Genomic DNA, 15,296 nt, shown 5'->3' on the forward strand with positions numbered 1-15,296 from the left:
TGTGCATTCTTCATTTCAGTGGTGGAGAGCACCATCGTGTTAAGTTTTAATCTGACAAAAGACAAACTAAATCCAGTAGACAGATGAGAACATCACTGTGAAGGAAGCAGCGTTGACTGAAGCTGGAGTTCAGTACGTTTTACGTCGACTCATCAGAGAGGTTGGCAGAAGCTACGTTGATCAAACGCTATACGAAGACATTTTAATAAATGTTCTTAACCTCAATCTGGTGTGTTACATTTATTATTTATTTCACAGTAAAATCACAATTTGCAATATATTTTTCCAAATAATCTCTTTGAGCATTTCACACATTAGACATTAGCAGACAGAAGAAGAAATTTCACAATTTCAGAAAACAAGGTTTCACTTGACCCATATGAAAAGAAATAATCATAATAAACACACACATCATTTGTACCTCAGATTTTTTTTTTTTAAATACGTAAAAATAACGTAACGCAAAAAGGAATATACTACAAATACATTCAATGTTCCCGAGCGTTACAGCCAGCAGGAAAGTGTGTGATAAAACGTGGAATTATTTTGGTCCCTTTACTGTGCCGCTAGATATTTATTCCTCTCCTAACATTCATAAGTCAGAATATTGTGCATCAAACAAGCCAAGAAAAAAAAAAAAAAAAAAAAAGTTAAAAATACAGTAGTGTGCTCCACTCTTCTTAGGAATGACTATGCAAATTGGGTTAACTGGTCATTTCAGAACTTTTATTTAACAGTTTACCTGCAATGCGCCTTCATTGTACACTGTTCACTCGCTACACCATGGTGATGTGCCGGGACAGTTACATTTCTTTAAGACAATTAGTCATGTAAATATCCAAATAGTCTTGTTGGCTGTGGCGCTTGACCAATTAGGTTCAATTGCAATAACTTTCAAGCTAGTGAAATGACTGCAGGCCGCAAGCAAAACTGCTGGGATGCAAACACTCCTGCAAACGCTCCAGCATGTGATGCACGTGGCCCTATTTATTAAAAAAAAAAAAAAAAAAAAAAAAAAGAATTATCAAAAATATAGCTCTACTGCAGAATAAAGGCATGTGGAGAATAACAGGCTCAAACAGATGTTTTCCTGGACAGTAGATCCTGTGGAATGTGAAACCTTGACGACTGATCAGGCTTCTGAATTGTTCCAAATCATCGGATACCGGACCAACTGTGCAAATAGGATGTCCACCCAGATCCTCTGGACACTGCCACTTCCTCTTCACCTGCAGCCCCCCCACACACAAAAAAAATAATTACTGCACAAGGCATGATTTGAGTGTTACATTACAATACTTTAGTGTTTTACTCATGAATACAATGGGAACAAGTGTAATACCCACAAGGGTCCAGTCACTATTTTGTCATCACACAAAACCAATTCTGCAATATTCCACTGATGTTGTGACTTTAATAGCATGAAGGTTTGAATGAGTCCATACCCTGAGCTATGGCAGCCAGCTTGCTCTTCTCCTCGGGGCTGAGCTGCAGCATGGTGTGTATGACGGGCAGCAGGGCCTGCCTCTCACTGCCCGAGCGCAGGAAAATAAACTGCAGCAGCACGTTCTTCAGGTACTCCAGATTCGCGACAGATTTCTCCCTCTCCTGGTTCCTCTCCAGCCGCCTCACCTCTTTCTTCAGCAGCTGCAGCAGAGGAAGGGACAAATAAATGAGGAGCCACAACCAACCTGACCCGGACTCCACCCCTTCCAGAAGAGAGTGTCTATCTGGGAATACCGCAATTTGCTCCATCAGGATAGCATTTGTTGCCTCAGTCTCATGCAGGAGACCACTGACGTGCTCTAGGCTTCGGTTCGCGGTGCTCAGCTTCTGGTTCAGCTCGTCTTTGGTGGGCTCAACCTGCCACACGAAAGGTTCTGCACACGACCAAAGAGCAAAAAGTCAGACCAACACCTCTTCATCTTTACCACATACTGCAATGGTTGTTATATATTTCAGGTAAACTATGACCATTGACTACACTGGGGTAGTGCAGACAAGCTCACCACGTTTAGGGTCTGGAGAAGTGAGGAGCTGCTCCAGGGAGGGCAGAGGTGTGCCTGCAGAAGAGACGGATTCGGTCTCTGTGGTTTCCATCCCTTCACCCTCTTCTCGTGCCATAGACTGCAGGTCAAACAGGGGCAGGTCGGCAAGCTTCCTGTCCTGCAGAGGCTTTTTGCCTTGCTGGACTGAAGCGGAGTCTGAGAAGAGAAAAAGAAAATGCTACATGTCAAATACTTGAATGCACTGGACTTGACTGAAGACCCCACTGAGTTTTTTTTAAATCCCACTCCCATGACCACCAGAGGGCCAAAGGCATTAAAGCCCATAAAAAGATTTTAAGAGTATAGGTGCATCTTGTTGTTTGAAACATATAACAAGATGTTAGAGTTGAGCATAGGTGGGCACTTTCTGATGGATGTGTTCGGTGAAAGACGTGTGGGAAGAGCAATTTTCCATCCTTTCTTCAACATCAACCCAAAACTGCCCTTCACACATGGCGAGCGCAGTCAATACCCTGTCATTCGCAGCCACGCCTACAGCCGGGCAACCAGAGGTATTCACCGGGTCCATAATAAACCTTACATCGGGTAAATTAGGAGACAAGCGGAAAACAAATTCGTTAACTCATGACAACGGCCAGAACGTGCAAACCCACCGCTAATCACGGCCTGACTGATCTCCGCAGATGGACAGATGCGGTCCACTCTGGGAGAGAAACGGGCCGGAAAGCAGCTCCCTCCGGCCCACTAACAAGCACCTGGCTGCGGGGAGATGAAGGGGGTCTCTCTCCCGCCGGCAGCAGTCATTAAAAGCACCACCTGCGCCTTGGGCTGCAGCTAAAGACCCCACCCCGTGGACCCAGCCACGGGCAAATGAGCCTTCCCAAGGTTCATCATTATGAAACCACAACCACCAGACCGACATCTGCCGGAGTTACCCACCCACTTTTATTTGACATATTGCTTTTAAATCATCAGAATTACGGAGCCAAGATGGTGCAAGACAGCAGCAACAAAAAAATCCTACGGACAGCTGGGTGGGCAGTTATCAACAGACCGAACTTTCATTTATATGCTTCATTATATTTCCCCATCAGGCTGAAATCCAACAATAGGGTTGTTAATACAACTAGTTAACAAGCAATTAATGAAGGTAGCCCGAGTCCACTTCAGCAGGTACCGATACCACCAGGCCACCAGACACCTGCACCCCCCCTCATTAATAAAGAGCATTTATCATTATGACAAGCAAATTAAATATGACAGTGTTTGAGAAAGTTTAAGGTTGCCAATTCAGAATCAGGATTTTGTATGGTATGGATTTTGCTTCGTTGGGGAAAAGAGCACTTGCTGATTGCTCCAGTAATCTTACTGAGGACACTGGGTTCCTTCTGCAGCTGGAACAGCTGGTTCTCCAGCCGGCTGATCTGCTCCTGCAGCGTCTCCACCGTGCCGCGGTGCTCGTCCTGCAGGTGGCGCAGCTGCTCCCGGAAACTGCTACGCATGGTGTCGGCCTGCAAAGTCAGCTGACTGACCGACTGGGTGTGCTCGGACTTCAGGGCCACGTTCTCCGACTGAAGGGACAGGAGCCTGGAGACAGACAGACATTTAATAACAGAAGCTTATACAGAATTCTGAAAGGAAGTTATTAGAAAAAAAATGTTTTGCTGTTTCAAGACATGGAAATGGTACAAAACAACCAAAAATCTGACAACCAGAACTTCTAGATTATGACCAAGTCTCTCTAAATGGTAGTAGCATTTTTGGTCACACAAAAAGGCCACAAAGTCCAACCACCATTGTAGTAAGTGTTTCCAGGGGGACTGTCCCTCTAACTATTGATTGTAAGTCACGTCGGTAAACGTAAATGTACATGATTGGGTTTGTGGGACCTTTCTCTGAGCTCGGCCTCCTTGGCCACGTTCTCTTGCAGGATCTTGTTGTGTCTCTCCAGCAGAGTGTCGTGCTCCGTCTGCAGCTGCTGAAGCTCTGTGCTGGTGGCCTGCAGACTCTGCTGTGTGTCCTGCAGACGAATCCTCAGCTGCTCCACCACCGTCTCCAGGTGCTCCCTGACACAAACACAGACACCTCATTTACACGTTGCATCAAAATGCGACATACACATATTCAAGTGTAAGAAACTTTAAATATGTATCTTCCCCAATATAACAAAACATCTAAGCCTACAACCCTAGACAAATCCTAATATATACACAATATACAGCATATATACTGTAAAGGGTCTATGAAAATTACATGGAATACCCTTATTTCATCAGTACAAGGGAAAACACATCAGCTTGAAGTACAGACCTTTCCTGTCTACCGACATCACTGTCATTCAGGGAGGAGGTCTTGCTCTTCTGCTGCTTCAGAACGTTGTGAACCCGAACTTTGTAGCTCTCAAATTCGGATGTAGTGGCCGCGAGCTCCGTCTGAGATTTTTTTTAATATGGAAATCCATTAGCAGAGAAGCACAACTCTAATGTAACGACTTAACACAAGTTCACAAAACCTCCATTTACTAATCCATTTGAAAAATCCTTGCTGGAAACCGCCACCGGTGCTTTTTCTTGTTCAGACGGGTCCACTGACAATTAATTAACAAAAACGACCAGGGAATTCCCGGCAGGAGGGAACGCGGAGCTACTTTCTCTTTGGGGCTCTGGCACGCTGTTCATCATCAGCTATTAGGACTGTGGGGGAAATCACTCAGGAGTGTCACTCTATAATTAAGTTTTGTTTAAGCCATTTAGCAGTGGTGCGGACTTGCGGACCAGTCAAATGGAAAATCTATACTGCTATTTGGAAGGCGGCAGTGTTCTCCGAGACCTGGTTTTCTCCGGGAAAGAGGTGTCGGGGACGGGGTCACAGGGGTCAGATGGGGTTGGCCGTACCTTGGCTGTGTTGCACTCCTCCTGTGAAGCAGTCAGACGGTGCTGGAAAGAGCTGGCCACTCGCTGCTGTTGCTCCGTCACCTGCTTCACCCTCTCCTGCAGCCGATGCCGCTCCGCAGTCAGCTCACTGCACTGGATCTGAAGCAGGACACACAAAAAAAATACACACAAACACAGAGGGATTTGACATCCTCATTAATTTAGCTTATTCATGGTCATTTACATGAACTAATTACAGCTTTAGTCAGCATCTGTTCCCCTGAAGCAACACAGGAATCAAGGCCCAATGATACTGATGATTTGTTAAGCAACACTTTGCTCAATCGACTGTTTAACAAGAACACTGAAATAGTCTTGTACTGAAATTCAATTACAATTTACAGCATTTATTAGACGCTGACTTATAATCAGTAGTGACAGGGACAGTCCCCCCGGAGACACTCATGGTTAAGTGTCTTGCTTAGGGACACAATGGGACAAAGTGGGATTTGAACCTGTGTCTTTTGGTTCATAGACGAGTATCTTACCCACTAGGCTACTACCACCCCTCTGTGCACCACAAGTTTACCTTCAGGTCCTCAAGCTGCTGCTGATGAGCCTCCAGCTCACCCTTCAGAGCTGCCTGCGCAACCATCTGAGCAGCTTCCTGCAACCACAGTCGAAAAAGTGTGTTTACAACATTCCTAGTCACCATGACGATGCTTCCTTCACTTCTGTGCCACCAAAGTTTGGTGGGAACTGAGTATAATGTCTATGCAATCTGTGTAATATATGGTTCACAGTAACAATGTTTGGCACTTGCATTTTTCTTGGCATCTGCTAATTCCTTCTTGGTCTTCACCAGCAGCTGCTTCATTTTTGAGAACTTTTCTTCCCCTTGGTCCACCTGGGACTTCAAAGCACCTTGAAAAAAAATGAAAGATATTTAAATTCATATTTCTATGAATGCGCGAGTTCCTGTCGATGACTATTTAAAAAAAAGTGCTGGAAATGTGGTGGACAAGGGTTCAAATAAAATCCAAATCCAGGCCTTGTTTTCAGTTCTTCATCGTAGTTACCGATTCTAATTGACAACAGAGGCTTCACATCTGACTTAGAGGTCAGACAGGAACAGCAGAACTTGACATGATCAGCTGTGAGTTGAAAGACACAGGTGGTAAACAAAGGTGCATTTTACCAATCTCTTCACTCAGTCTTTCCTCTTTCTTCTTTTGAGTTTGAATCTGCGCTTCCAGGTCCTCGATCCGAACGTCCTTCTCGGAAATTTTACTGTTGAGATCTTTAACCAGCCGCTCATAGTCTGCCATCTCCATGTCAAGCAGTGTGTTCTGCTGAGCATCCTGTGAGGTCCAGATAAAAAACAATTATCATGGTGTTCTTATTCAAATATAACACATCTACCATTTACACACTGGTGCTACCATTTACACACTGAAAACAAATGATCATGCCATTATCCACCATTTTCTCCTATAAAGCCCCTTTCCGATTGTTTGGGGCATGTTGTGGTTGTCCGGAGAAGAAAAGGTGCCAACAGTAAAGCATCCTGAGACTATTCATGTGTGGGGCTGCTTCTCATCAACACTCATTGTGAACACAGCCTTGAATAAAGAATGGTGCCAAAACGACCTCCGACAGAAACTTCTCCCAACCATCCAAGAACGGTTTGGTGAAGAACAATTCATTTTCCAGCACGATGGAGCACCGTGCCATAAGGCCAAAGTGAGAACTAAGTGGCTTGAGGAACAAAACATTTTGAGTCCATGGCCAGGAAACTCCCCAGAACTTAATCCAATTCAACCCTCAAGAGGCGGGTGGACAAACAAAAACCCACAAATTGGGACAAACTCCCAAGCACTGATTATTAAGGAATTGTTGTCATCAGTCAGGATTTGGCTCAGAACTTGATTGACAGCATGCCAGGGCGAACTGCAGAGGGCCAACACTGCAAATATTTGCATAACTTGGTATAAACTTTGCATAAACTTTATAATCAAAAAACAAATATATATATTTTTTATATATTTTAAAAGTATAAAATGCTTGTAATTATATTTCAATACAGCACATAAAGAACTGATAAAAAGATATAAAAACACTGGAGCAGCAAAAACTCTGAAAGGGGATGCATAATAGCTTAGCCGTTCAGTTCCTTGCATCAAATTCAAGGCTTGACCATTCACTTGCTGCCAAATATACCCCATGTTTCATATTTGGATGTCCTTTTACCTCTCATTGGTCAATGTCATAGGTTGTCATGTGCATGAAACGTGCATTTTAAATCTATGCTTTACCCAATACACTACACCAAGCTTGAGATCTTTTGTATGCATGTTACTTGCATCAAGTGTAAAGTATACGGCTCACCTTCCGAAGCTGCTCCAGCTCCTGTGCAGTCTGCTGTAGTTGAACTTTTTGCCTCTGCAGTTGCAACTGCAAATCCTCCACTTCCTTTACAGCAGACAAGTGGTCCTGAGAACACATATCAACCAGGTATTATCATCAAAAAGAGAGGACAGAACTTGGAAACTAGGCCAAGTACTAAATGACTGTGCTGCTATCTAACTAATGTTGTATAACAACTGGGTTTTCCAGTAAATGGTCAGAAAATGGGGCCAGGAGGTCAGCTGCACATTTCTCTTTTCAGTAATCTTCATGCACCCGGAAAGAAAGTGCAGACTTTGCCGCTCTGCCCTGTTGTGCTTATTACAGTACCTTTATTTTTTGGTCCTTTAAAAGCCTCTCCCCCTCCAGGTCTCTCTCCAGTGAGCATTTCACTTTGTGCATTTCTAAAGCTTGAGCCTCCAGCTGCCTCGCGTTAGTCTGCAGCGTTTCCATCCGGGCCGTCAGGTCTTCCCTCTCGGATCTTAACTCCTCATGCTGACGGAAGCAAGTTTCAAAAATACAAGTTAACATTTGCAAAAGAAAAAAAAAAAGCTGAAGAAAAGCTCCAGATATGACCACTGTCAGTTCAGACATTTTCAAAAATAGTATTGAATTTACTTTGAAACAAGAAATTTTAAGAAATCGTAAGGCTAGGAAAACTAACATGGACCATGCTGTGTCTAGTGATCATTACCGTGACAACAGAATATGTAACAGGTTATTTAAATACATTAATTGTTGATTCAGTCAGATGCAAGTGACTCTGTACCTATATTCAAAACATCCGGAATATGTTTTTGTAATAAAATTGCAGGGTAAAAACCCTTATAACGGATCAGTTTAGGATTTTCCTGTTTCAAGCACATAGACGTACAGAACGTGCGCCAATCACTCTAATGAAATATAAATATAATCACATACTCCAACATTGAATACTAAAATGTACTGCATTTTAAACAATATTACAGTCACATTCAGCAGTACTACAAGACAGGTACCTGTTGGAGGGCCATTTGCAGACGTTTGGTCAAATCTCCAATCTGTTGCTCCGCCCTTTCCAGCCTCTCCCTCTGTTTGTCCAGTTCTTCTGTCTGCTTGTCGTAATCCATCATGAGGTTCTGTAAATGAGTCTCATTCTGTAATTTTTCTTCTCGTAGCAAAGGACTTCAACACAAATTAAACATTTTTAAAAAGTAAGACTAAGCTGTAATGTCATGAACAGAATTATTTAAATGTGCTTAAATTAATTGATTAAAATGCTCTTAAAAATAAAAACACCTTTAAACCTGATTAATACCTTGTAGTCCTCTGCACCATGTATAATGTCCTTCATCGAGCTGGACACTCTGTCTCGATCCGCTTTCAATGAGTCCACCTCTTCTTTAAGGGCAAGGACCTTTGTGTTACGAGCAAGAGGTTAATCAATCGGAGCATTGCCTGGCTGATGGCAGCTTTTGCTGTCCACATCCGGTAAAACAGCATGTTTAATGTACAGCGAGCAAGAGTGGGGTCTTGCAGTACCTCTTTCTTACTGTTGTCCAGCTCTTTTTTTGCCTTCACTGCCATGGCCTTTATTTTGTTCATCTTCTCGTCTTTGTTTTTTTTTTCTTTTTCTAAGGCCGCTGAGCAAACGGAAAATAAAACTAATTTCTTTTTGAACGGTATGCAAAGGAACACAAGCACACTACAAACCTAAATGTGTATTATTGAATGTGTGCATAGGTGCGAACACGGACCTATTTTCTCACTGTACTCCTTCCTTTCATTTTCATCTGGAACAGAAGCACTCTGGCTGTCTTTCTGAAATAAAGTGATAAAAGAGAGTACACGTATTAAATACTGCAAGGCATAATGGTACAACATTAGTCATAATTGCAGCTGCTGCTTTCAGACAGACCTGTAGAAGGGCAATATCCTCTTTTAGCTGTGCCACAAGCCTTTCCTTCTCCATCAGCACTTGCTGGAGCTCTTTTTTCTCGCTATTGATTTCCCCCATGGCCTTCTCATTTTCCCCTGACCGTTCATCATGTTCCTTAGCCGACAACTTCTCTGAAGCCTCCGCAATCTGAGTGAGGAGCTCCCGGTTTTCTGACCTCACCTTTTCGTTCATAGCCCTCATTTCGGAAAGGTCCCTCTGTAAGGCCTCAGCGTCAGACATCACCTCATCCAAGCTGCCCTTAAGCAAACTCTTCTCCCGAACGAGATCCTCCACGTGTGCCTGAAGCTCGCTACTCTGCTGCTTGACCATCTCCACCTCGTCAGTCAGTTCTGCCACCTTTTTGTCGCATCGACGGCTAATGTCATCTCTCTCCTGCTGGCCCTTGGATACGAGGACATCCAACAGGCCGGGGATGTCGTCAACATCCGCATCTAGCGCGCAGTTACTCTGTTCAAGGACCTTGATTATATAACTACGGGCTTCTGCAATCTTATTTTCTGCAGCATCTTTAACCTTTCGCACAGAGTCGCTCTCGTCCTTTATGGACTGGAGACGCTTCTGAAGATCATCTTGTTCCTTAGTGCAGCTGGCAACAGCTTCAGATCTAAGTTGGTCCAGCAGATCCTGGGATTGCTGGTATTCAGCCTGAAGGGCAGCCAGCTCTTCTTTAAGTGCATTCAGAGATGCGGACCGCTCTTCTCTCTCTGCCACGACGTGACCCAGTCGGTTCTCCAAGTCAGTCAGCTGCGCCCTGGTCCTTTCCTTCTCCGACAAAGCCCCTTCCAAATCCGATGACAACCCCTCCACTTTGTGCTGCAGCTCCGTGCTACTCTTAGACAAGCTTTCTAAGTTGTCCTCAAGTTGGTTTTTTTCTAACTTTTCAGCCTCATAACCATCTTTGGCTTTTGCCAGTTCCGCGTCGGCTTGCTCTACACGCTGTTGAAGGTTGTGTTTCTCAGAAGACATCACTTCAAGCTTCTCCAGAAGCCCCTGAACCTCTGACTCCTTTTGGTGCAACCGAGATGTAGCCTCCTCATTCTTTTTGCTCAAGACCTCCGAAGTGGTTTTAAGCTCCTGCACTGCCTGCTTCTCCTGTTCCAACTGTTCCACCGTCCGTTCTAGGTTCCTGATCTGTTCCAGTAAGTCGTCCCGCTCATTGAAAGTTCTCCTGAGCTTCTGCTGCAGCTCCTGAACAGCCGAAGCGCTCTGTTCCTTCATAGCACCATACTGCTTTATAAAGTCACTGGTCTTTTCTCCCAGCTCTGACTCCAGGTTTCTGAGGATCTCTTTGACCTGCTCATACTCACCCACAGCAGAGTTCCTCTCCACACACAGCTCTTCACACCTTAATCTGAGCTCCTGCACTTCTTGCATCAGGTTTTCTTTTTCAAAATTGGATAACAGCTGCTTCTCAAGGTCCTTCAGCTCTGTTTTGTGGTGGTCATTCATCACGGGTGTCTCAAGGTTAGCACTGTCAGGCTCATCTGTGATATGCTGGTTCTCAGTGTCATCCGTGGTCATCTGAAGTTCATTAATCTTGAATTCCATTTCTTCCTTCTCTTGGTGGAACTCCTGCCTGAGATGCTGCAGATCTGACTCCAGTGTTGTTTTCACATTGGTCAAGTAGGTTAGTTCCTCCTGAAGCATGGTATTCTGGGACTGCAGGTCCTCCAGGGAGGCCCTGAGCTGACTTAGTTGTTCATTTTGGTCCTCTGAGTCATTTAGCATCCTGCACACCAATGCGCTTTGTGCTCCTAAGCTGTGGTGGTCCTCTTCCTCCTCTTGAACGTCCTGAAGATAGCTTTCCTTTAAGGCTAGCTGCTCTGAGAGCTCATCCTGAAGCAGCAGAAGACGTTCTTTCTCCATCTCAAAGTCTGCTGCATTTAGTTCAAGTTGCTCAGTTAACTCTTTTACATGTTCTTCATGTTCTATGTTGATCATTGAAATCTTTTCCTGTAGTTTTTCTATGTCCTTCTGGGATTCCAAGAGTGCCTTACCATGAGCATCTTCTAATGCTTCCATGTCAGTGACTCCGGATTTCTCAGCATTTTCCAGCTCCTGTTGCAAACTTGATATCTTGTTCTCGTAGCTCTGGCACACCTCTTCAAAGTTTGCATTAAGCAATCCAATTTCTTTTTGTTTCTGTGTTTCCTCTTGTTGCTCTGTTTCACTTTTGGCCTTGATGATGTTTTGCAGTCTCTCTAGTTCTTCCCTGTGTTTTGCTTGAGAAATCTCAATATTATTTTCCAGGTCATTGACTTTTTTCAAGTGCTCTTCTCTTGCTTGCTCCATTTTTTCATGAAGCTTTCTCAGCTCCTCAAGGGAATCCTAAATAAGAATACAAACATTCCATATAGCCCATAAGTAGCTTATAGCTTGAGGTGGTTAAATTAAATCAGAAAAAACATTGAAAACGAATTCAAATAGACTTCTGCATGGCATCCAACAAAAAAAAGGTGCGTGCAATATTCTGTCCTACTCGTCCTGGTCTAGACAATATACACGTTATTCAGCATCATATTGGATTACCTGCAGCTGCCTTTTAGTCTTTTCATTTTCTTTGTGCAAATGAACAAGATTTTGATGCGTTTCAGCTTTCTCGAGAAGCAACGCATCCATTCGATCCGTCAATTCCTGTACATGGAAGACAAAACACTGTTTCTTACATCATCCATTGCTGAGAGAATCAGATTAGTATAAACAATATCGGTCACATGCAAGGGTGTTAAATGCTGTTGTGCACAGCCCCCCCCCAATCCCAAAATGTATATATGAAATGAGCAGGAAAAAGATTCATGTCCAGAAACAAAAACAATATATTAAATCACCAGTCTACGGTTCAACGTGACATTTAATTTTGTTTAATATTTAATAGGAGTCTATCAGCTTTCAACAGGCACACTGCACAGCTAAATATTTGCGCTAGTGCCCCTAAGGTAGGTTCACCAAATTGTTGACGTCATCGTATTTAACAACGCAGTTTTACACATTTTTTTTCCCGTCTGCTTTTTAAATTGCAATATCGACTTGTAAATTATTAAATACCAATCTGGTTAGCAAAAAGTTCTTTTTTTGAAGCACAATTGTACAAGAAATGTAACTTACTAAAATTGGGTTTGTGCTTAAAGTACTTCACTGAGCTGAAATTAAAACCAGGCATTAAATAAAAACATATTTTAAATGAAAAAGTGTTTCGAGGGCTTGAACTTTATTATCATCTCAGCCTGATGATCTGTTTGCTGCTGCATGTTGCTGAAGGGACACTGGGCCAGTGCATTTATTGCTGCATGTAATGTGTTTTATAGATTCACTAATCTTTTTAAGCGTGGAAATTTTATTGTAAAAAATTTAACCATGAAAAACAACATTAAAAATGACTTGTAATGCATGCAAAACATGTTGGCCAGCATCCCCTAACACAATGATGTCAGGTTTGGGCTTTTAAAAAACTCTTAAGGCCTGAGCTCTAATCCGTGCCTTATTCCATTCTGTCTATTTGAAGGGTCTAGGATACTCCCCTCTCTCTGTCTGACTGCAGCACGCACACTTTCAAATGCACAGGAATATAAGGACCATGGCCAATCAGAGGAGGGCCCTGCCAATCACGATCTCTAATTGGTTTAGAATACGATATGGACTTTCAGAGTTACAGAGACTTTTTTTTTTTCCTCCAAATGGCTGATCGCACCACTGAGAACTTAGGTCACACACTAGAGTCATGCACTGCCATAAGACAAAAGACCAAACCCTACTCATACTGAAAATAACTGGTACTTTGGCCATGCTGCTTCGCCATTCAGGTCGGATATGGAAATTGTCCCCTTATGTCGTCATAAGGGGAGAGGTTACCTCCCATTTGTCATGCTTTGTCCGCCGAGAGAATTTCCCACCCCTCCCCTAAAACATTATCTCCACCGAACGTCATGGCTTCCAAACGTGTGAAGCATTGCAGTTGCTTGAAGACTGGATGTAAAAATGAGCACAGATGTATTTTTCAGTTCCGTGACGTGAGAATCTGAAGAACAAGTGGTTCACTTTCCGGAAAAACAGAGACGACTTCCTGTTTGCACCAAGCATAATAGGGGACCTTTAATGACAATACCTTTATTATGGAGTCATCGGAACTGGGCTTCGGTTCAGCTTTAAGAATATTTAGTTCTTTCTCTAGATCTAAAACAAAAATAATAGCAACACAGTTTAAATGATCTTTAAATGATATTTATCATTAAATGATAGCAAAGTAAGACATTAATTTCTCAAAGCCACGTCTTACCTGAGCATTTTGATTTTAACTTCTGCATTACCACCATCTGTTTCTTTGCATACTTGATTAAGTCATCTTTAGACAAATTGTCCAGCTAAAGGCAAGAACAAAAAAAAATAATGCAACAGTGATCTAAATGAAAGAAAATAATTATTTCAGTTGGATTTATGGAAGTCAGTTCTGTTTACCTTTGATTTTCCAGTCCCTGACCCGGGGGTTAAGGCAGCAGAATCAACACTTGAGTCTCCCTGCAAATTAAAAATAAATAAATGAAGCAGCCAAAATGTCCATAAATAGACGTTATATGATCATGCTTTGATGCAATCTAGTCTTTCCCTCAGTTTGAACATTGGATAATTTTCCTCAATGAGAAAACGGGTTGATACTGATACTCAATAAGACAAGGTTCTAAGGACAAGGCCATGTCTCGCACCTCATGAAAACAGAGATTAACAAACAGCTGATTGCTTTAGCGATGGGCAGTTCTTTTTGATGTAAAGAATCATTAGAATCAGTTCACTAAAAAGATCCATTCAAACAATTCGTTCACCAAATCACCGAATCATTCAGTGCATGGCAGGAGGTGCCTGTGAACCAGAGTTCCTAAGATGAGTGTTACGGCTGTGTTCCTTTGACAAACACCTTTGTAAAATCTGAACGTGTTTATAAATCATGATGTTTGAAGTCTCCTGACCAATGATATACTTTTTAACTGCTCCATTACAAGGACTACACTGCAGGGTTTCACATGCCTTATAATCTTGTTGTTTATTGTAGTTTTGCTGCGTGTTGTGTCGTTTATTGTACGATGGCCTTGATTGTGCACCGTTCTCTTGCAAGTTGTCGCAATGACAGTCACGCATCTTTTGCACAAACCGTTCGCGAATAACGCAACACCAGATGGCTCAGCGGACCTTTTCCCTTCAAACTGGGGCTGCAGCCCATACTGCATGAAGAAATTGTGGTCACGTTCACCTCGGTCAACCATTAATGTCCACTAATTTGCCAAAACAAAAAATCCCTTCAGGAGATATTACACATACATGCAAACAGGCATACAGCAGATAATGCCGATGATTATGTGTTGAATGTTAAATCTTGAGGCTGATATTTGACAAAATGTTTTCCTAAATACACATAATCTAGATCCATCAAATTCTAGTACTATCTGCCCCTCAGTTGAAGAGACCCTTCGCATGACATCACCACGACAGAACAATCAATAGATTTTTTCCCCCATAAGATGATCACTCATTAAACGGAGAACGACCGAATAATATTGCCGATTATTATTATCGTCCCAAGCCAGCTAGCGTTAATATGCTAACACGCCAACCTCCCGAATTTCCTTCTTACCTCCATCGTGCGTGAGTCCCTACACGGGTCCGACAACTCGGGTCCGAATGAACTCGACCTGACGCCCGCAACAGTGCAGAGACCGGCCGGTTTGCCACGTTAAACCATGTTTTTAGGACGGTGATGCGGTAGCACAGCGTCCAGGATGCACTGTTCCGCTTCCGCCTTCGTCACCGTGCGCGTCACCGCGCGCGTCACCTGATCGCGCGCGGGCGCTGCGGCTTGGAATATTTGAATATTGGTTGATATATATTCCTTATGCGTCATCATTGCTGCAACTCATAAACGATCCAAAGGTCAAGAAAAAAAGAAAGAATGAAATTGCTTTTAAAATGGACCTTGTGAATGCCCACAGGGCTTCAGTTACAACTACGTGTGATTCAATTTTGTTTCTGAGATATGACTTCTGTATAATAATCTTGCACATTAACTATTGCAGGTTTGATGCA

At 43.0% G+C, this 15,296-nt stretch overlaps 1 protein-coding gene across 1 annotated transcript; it reads right to left on the reverse strand.

Moving 5' to 3' along the window:
• Window positions 1-230: 230 nt before the first annotated feature.
• On the reverse strand, window positions 231-15,008 carry gcc2 (GRIP and coiled-coil domain containing 2). The gene is made up of 23 exons (XM_028991813.1): window positions 14,848-15,008; window positions 13,680-13,739; window positions 13,501-13,585; window positions 13,330-13,397; window positions 11,757-11,861; window positions 9,186-11,555; window positions 9,025-9,088; window positions 8,810-8,910; window positions 8,586-8,684; window positions 8,287-8,406; window positions 7,619-7,783; window positions 7,271-7,375; window positions 6,081-6,243; window positions 5,706-5,806; window positions 5,472-5,549; window positions 4,904-5,041; window positions 4,320-4,441; window positions 3,899-4,075; window positions 3,379-3,596; window positions 2,010-2,204; window positions 1,741-1,880; window positions 1,446-1,647; window positions 231-1,229 (listed from the first exon to the last, which is right to left on the reverse strand). Exons 1-23 carry the CDS (start codon window positions 14,851-14,853, stop codon window positions 1,156-1,158), a joined length of 4,956 nt encoding a protein of 1,651 aa, XP_028847646.1. The 5' UTR covers window positions 14,854-15,008; the 3' UTR covers window positions 231-1,155.
• Between the last annotated feature and the right edge of the window lie 288 nt (window positions 15,009-15,296).

Source organism: Denticeps clupeoides, chromosome 9 (genome assembly GCF_900700375.1).
Source record: "Denticeps clupeoides chromosome 9, fDenClu1.1, whole genome shotgun sequence".
Classification (NCBI taxonomy): Eukaryota; Metazoa; Chordata; class Actinopteri; order Clupeiformes; family Denticipitidae; genus Denticeps; species Denticeps clupeoides.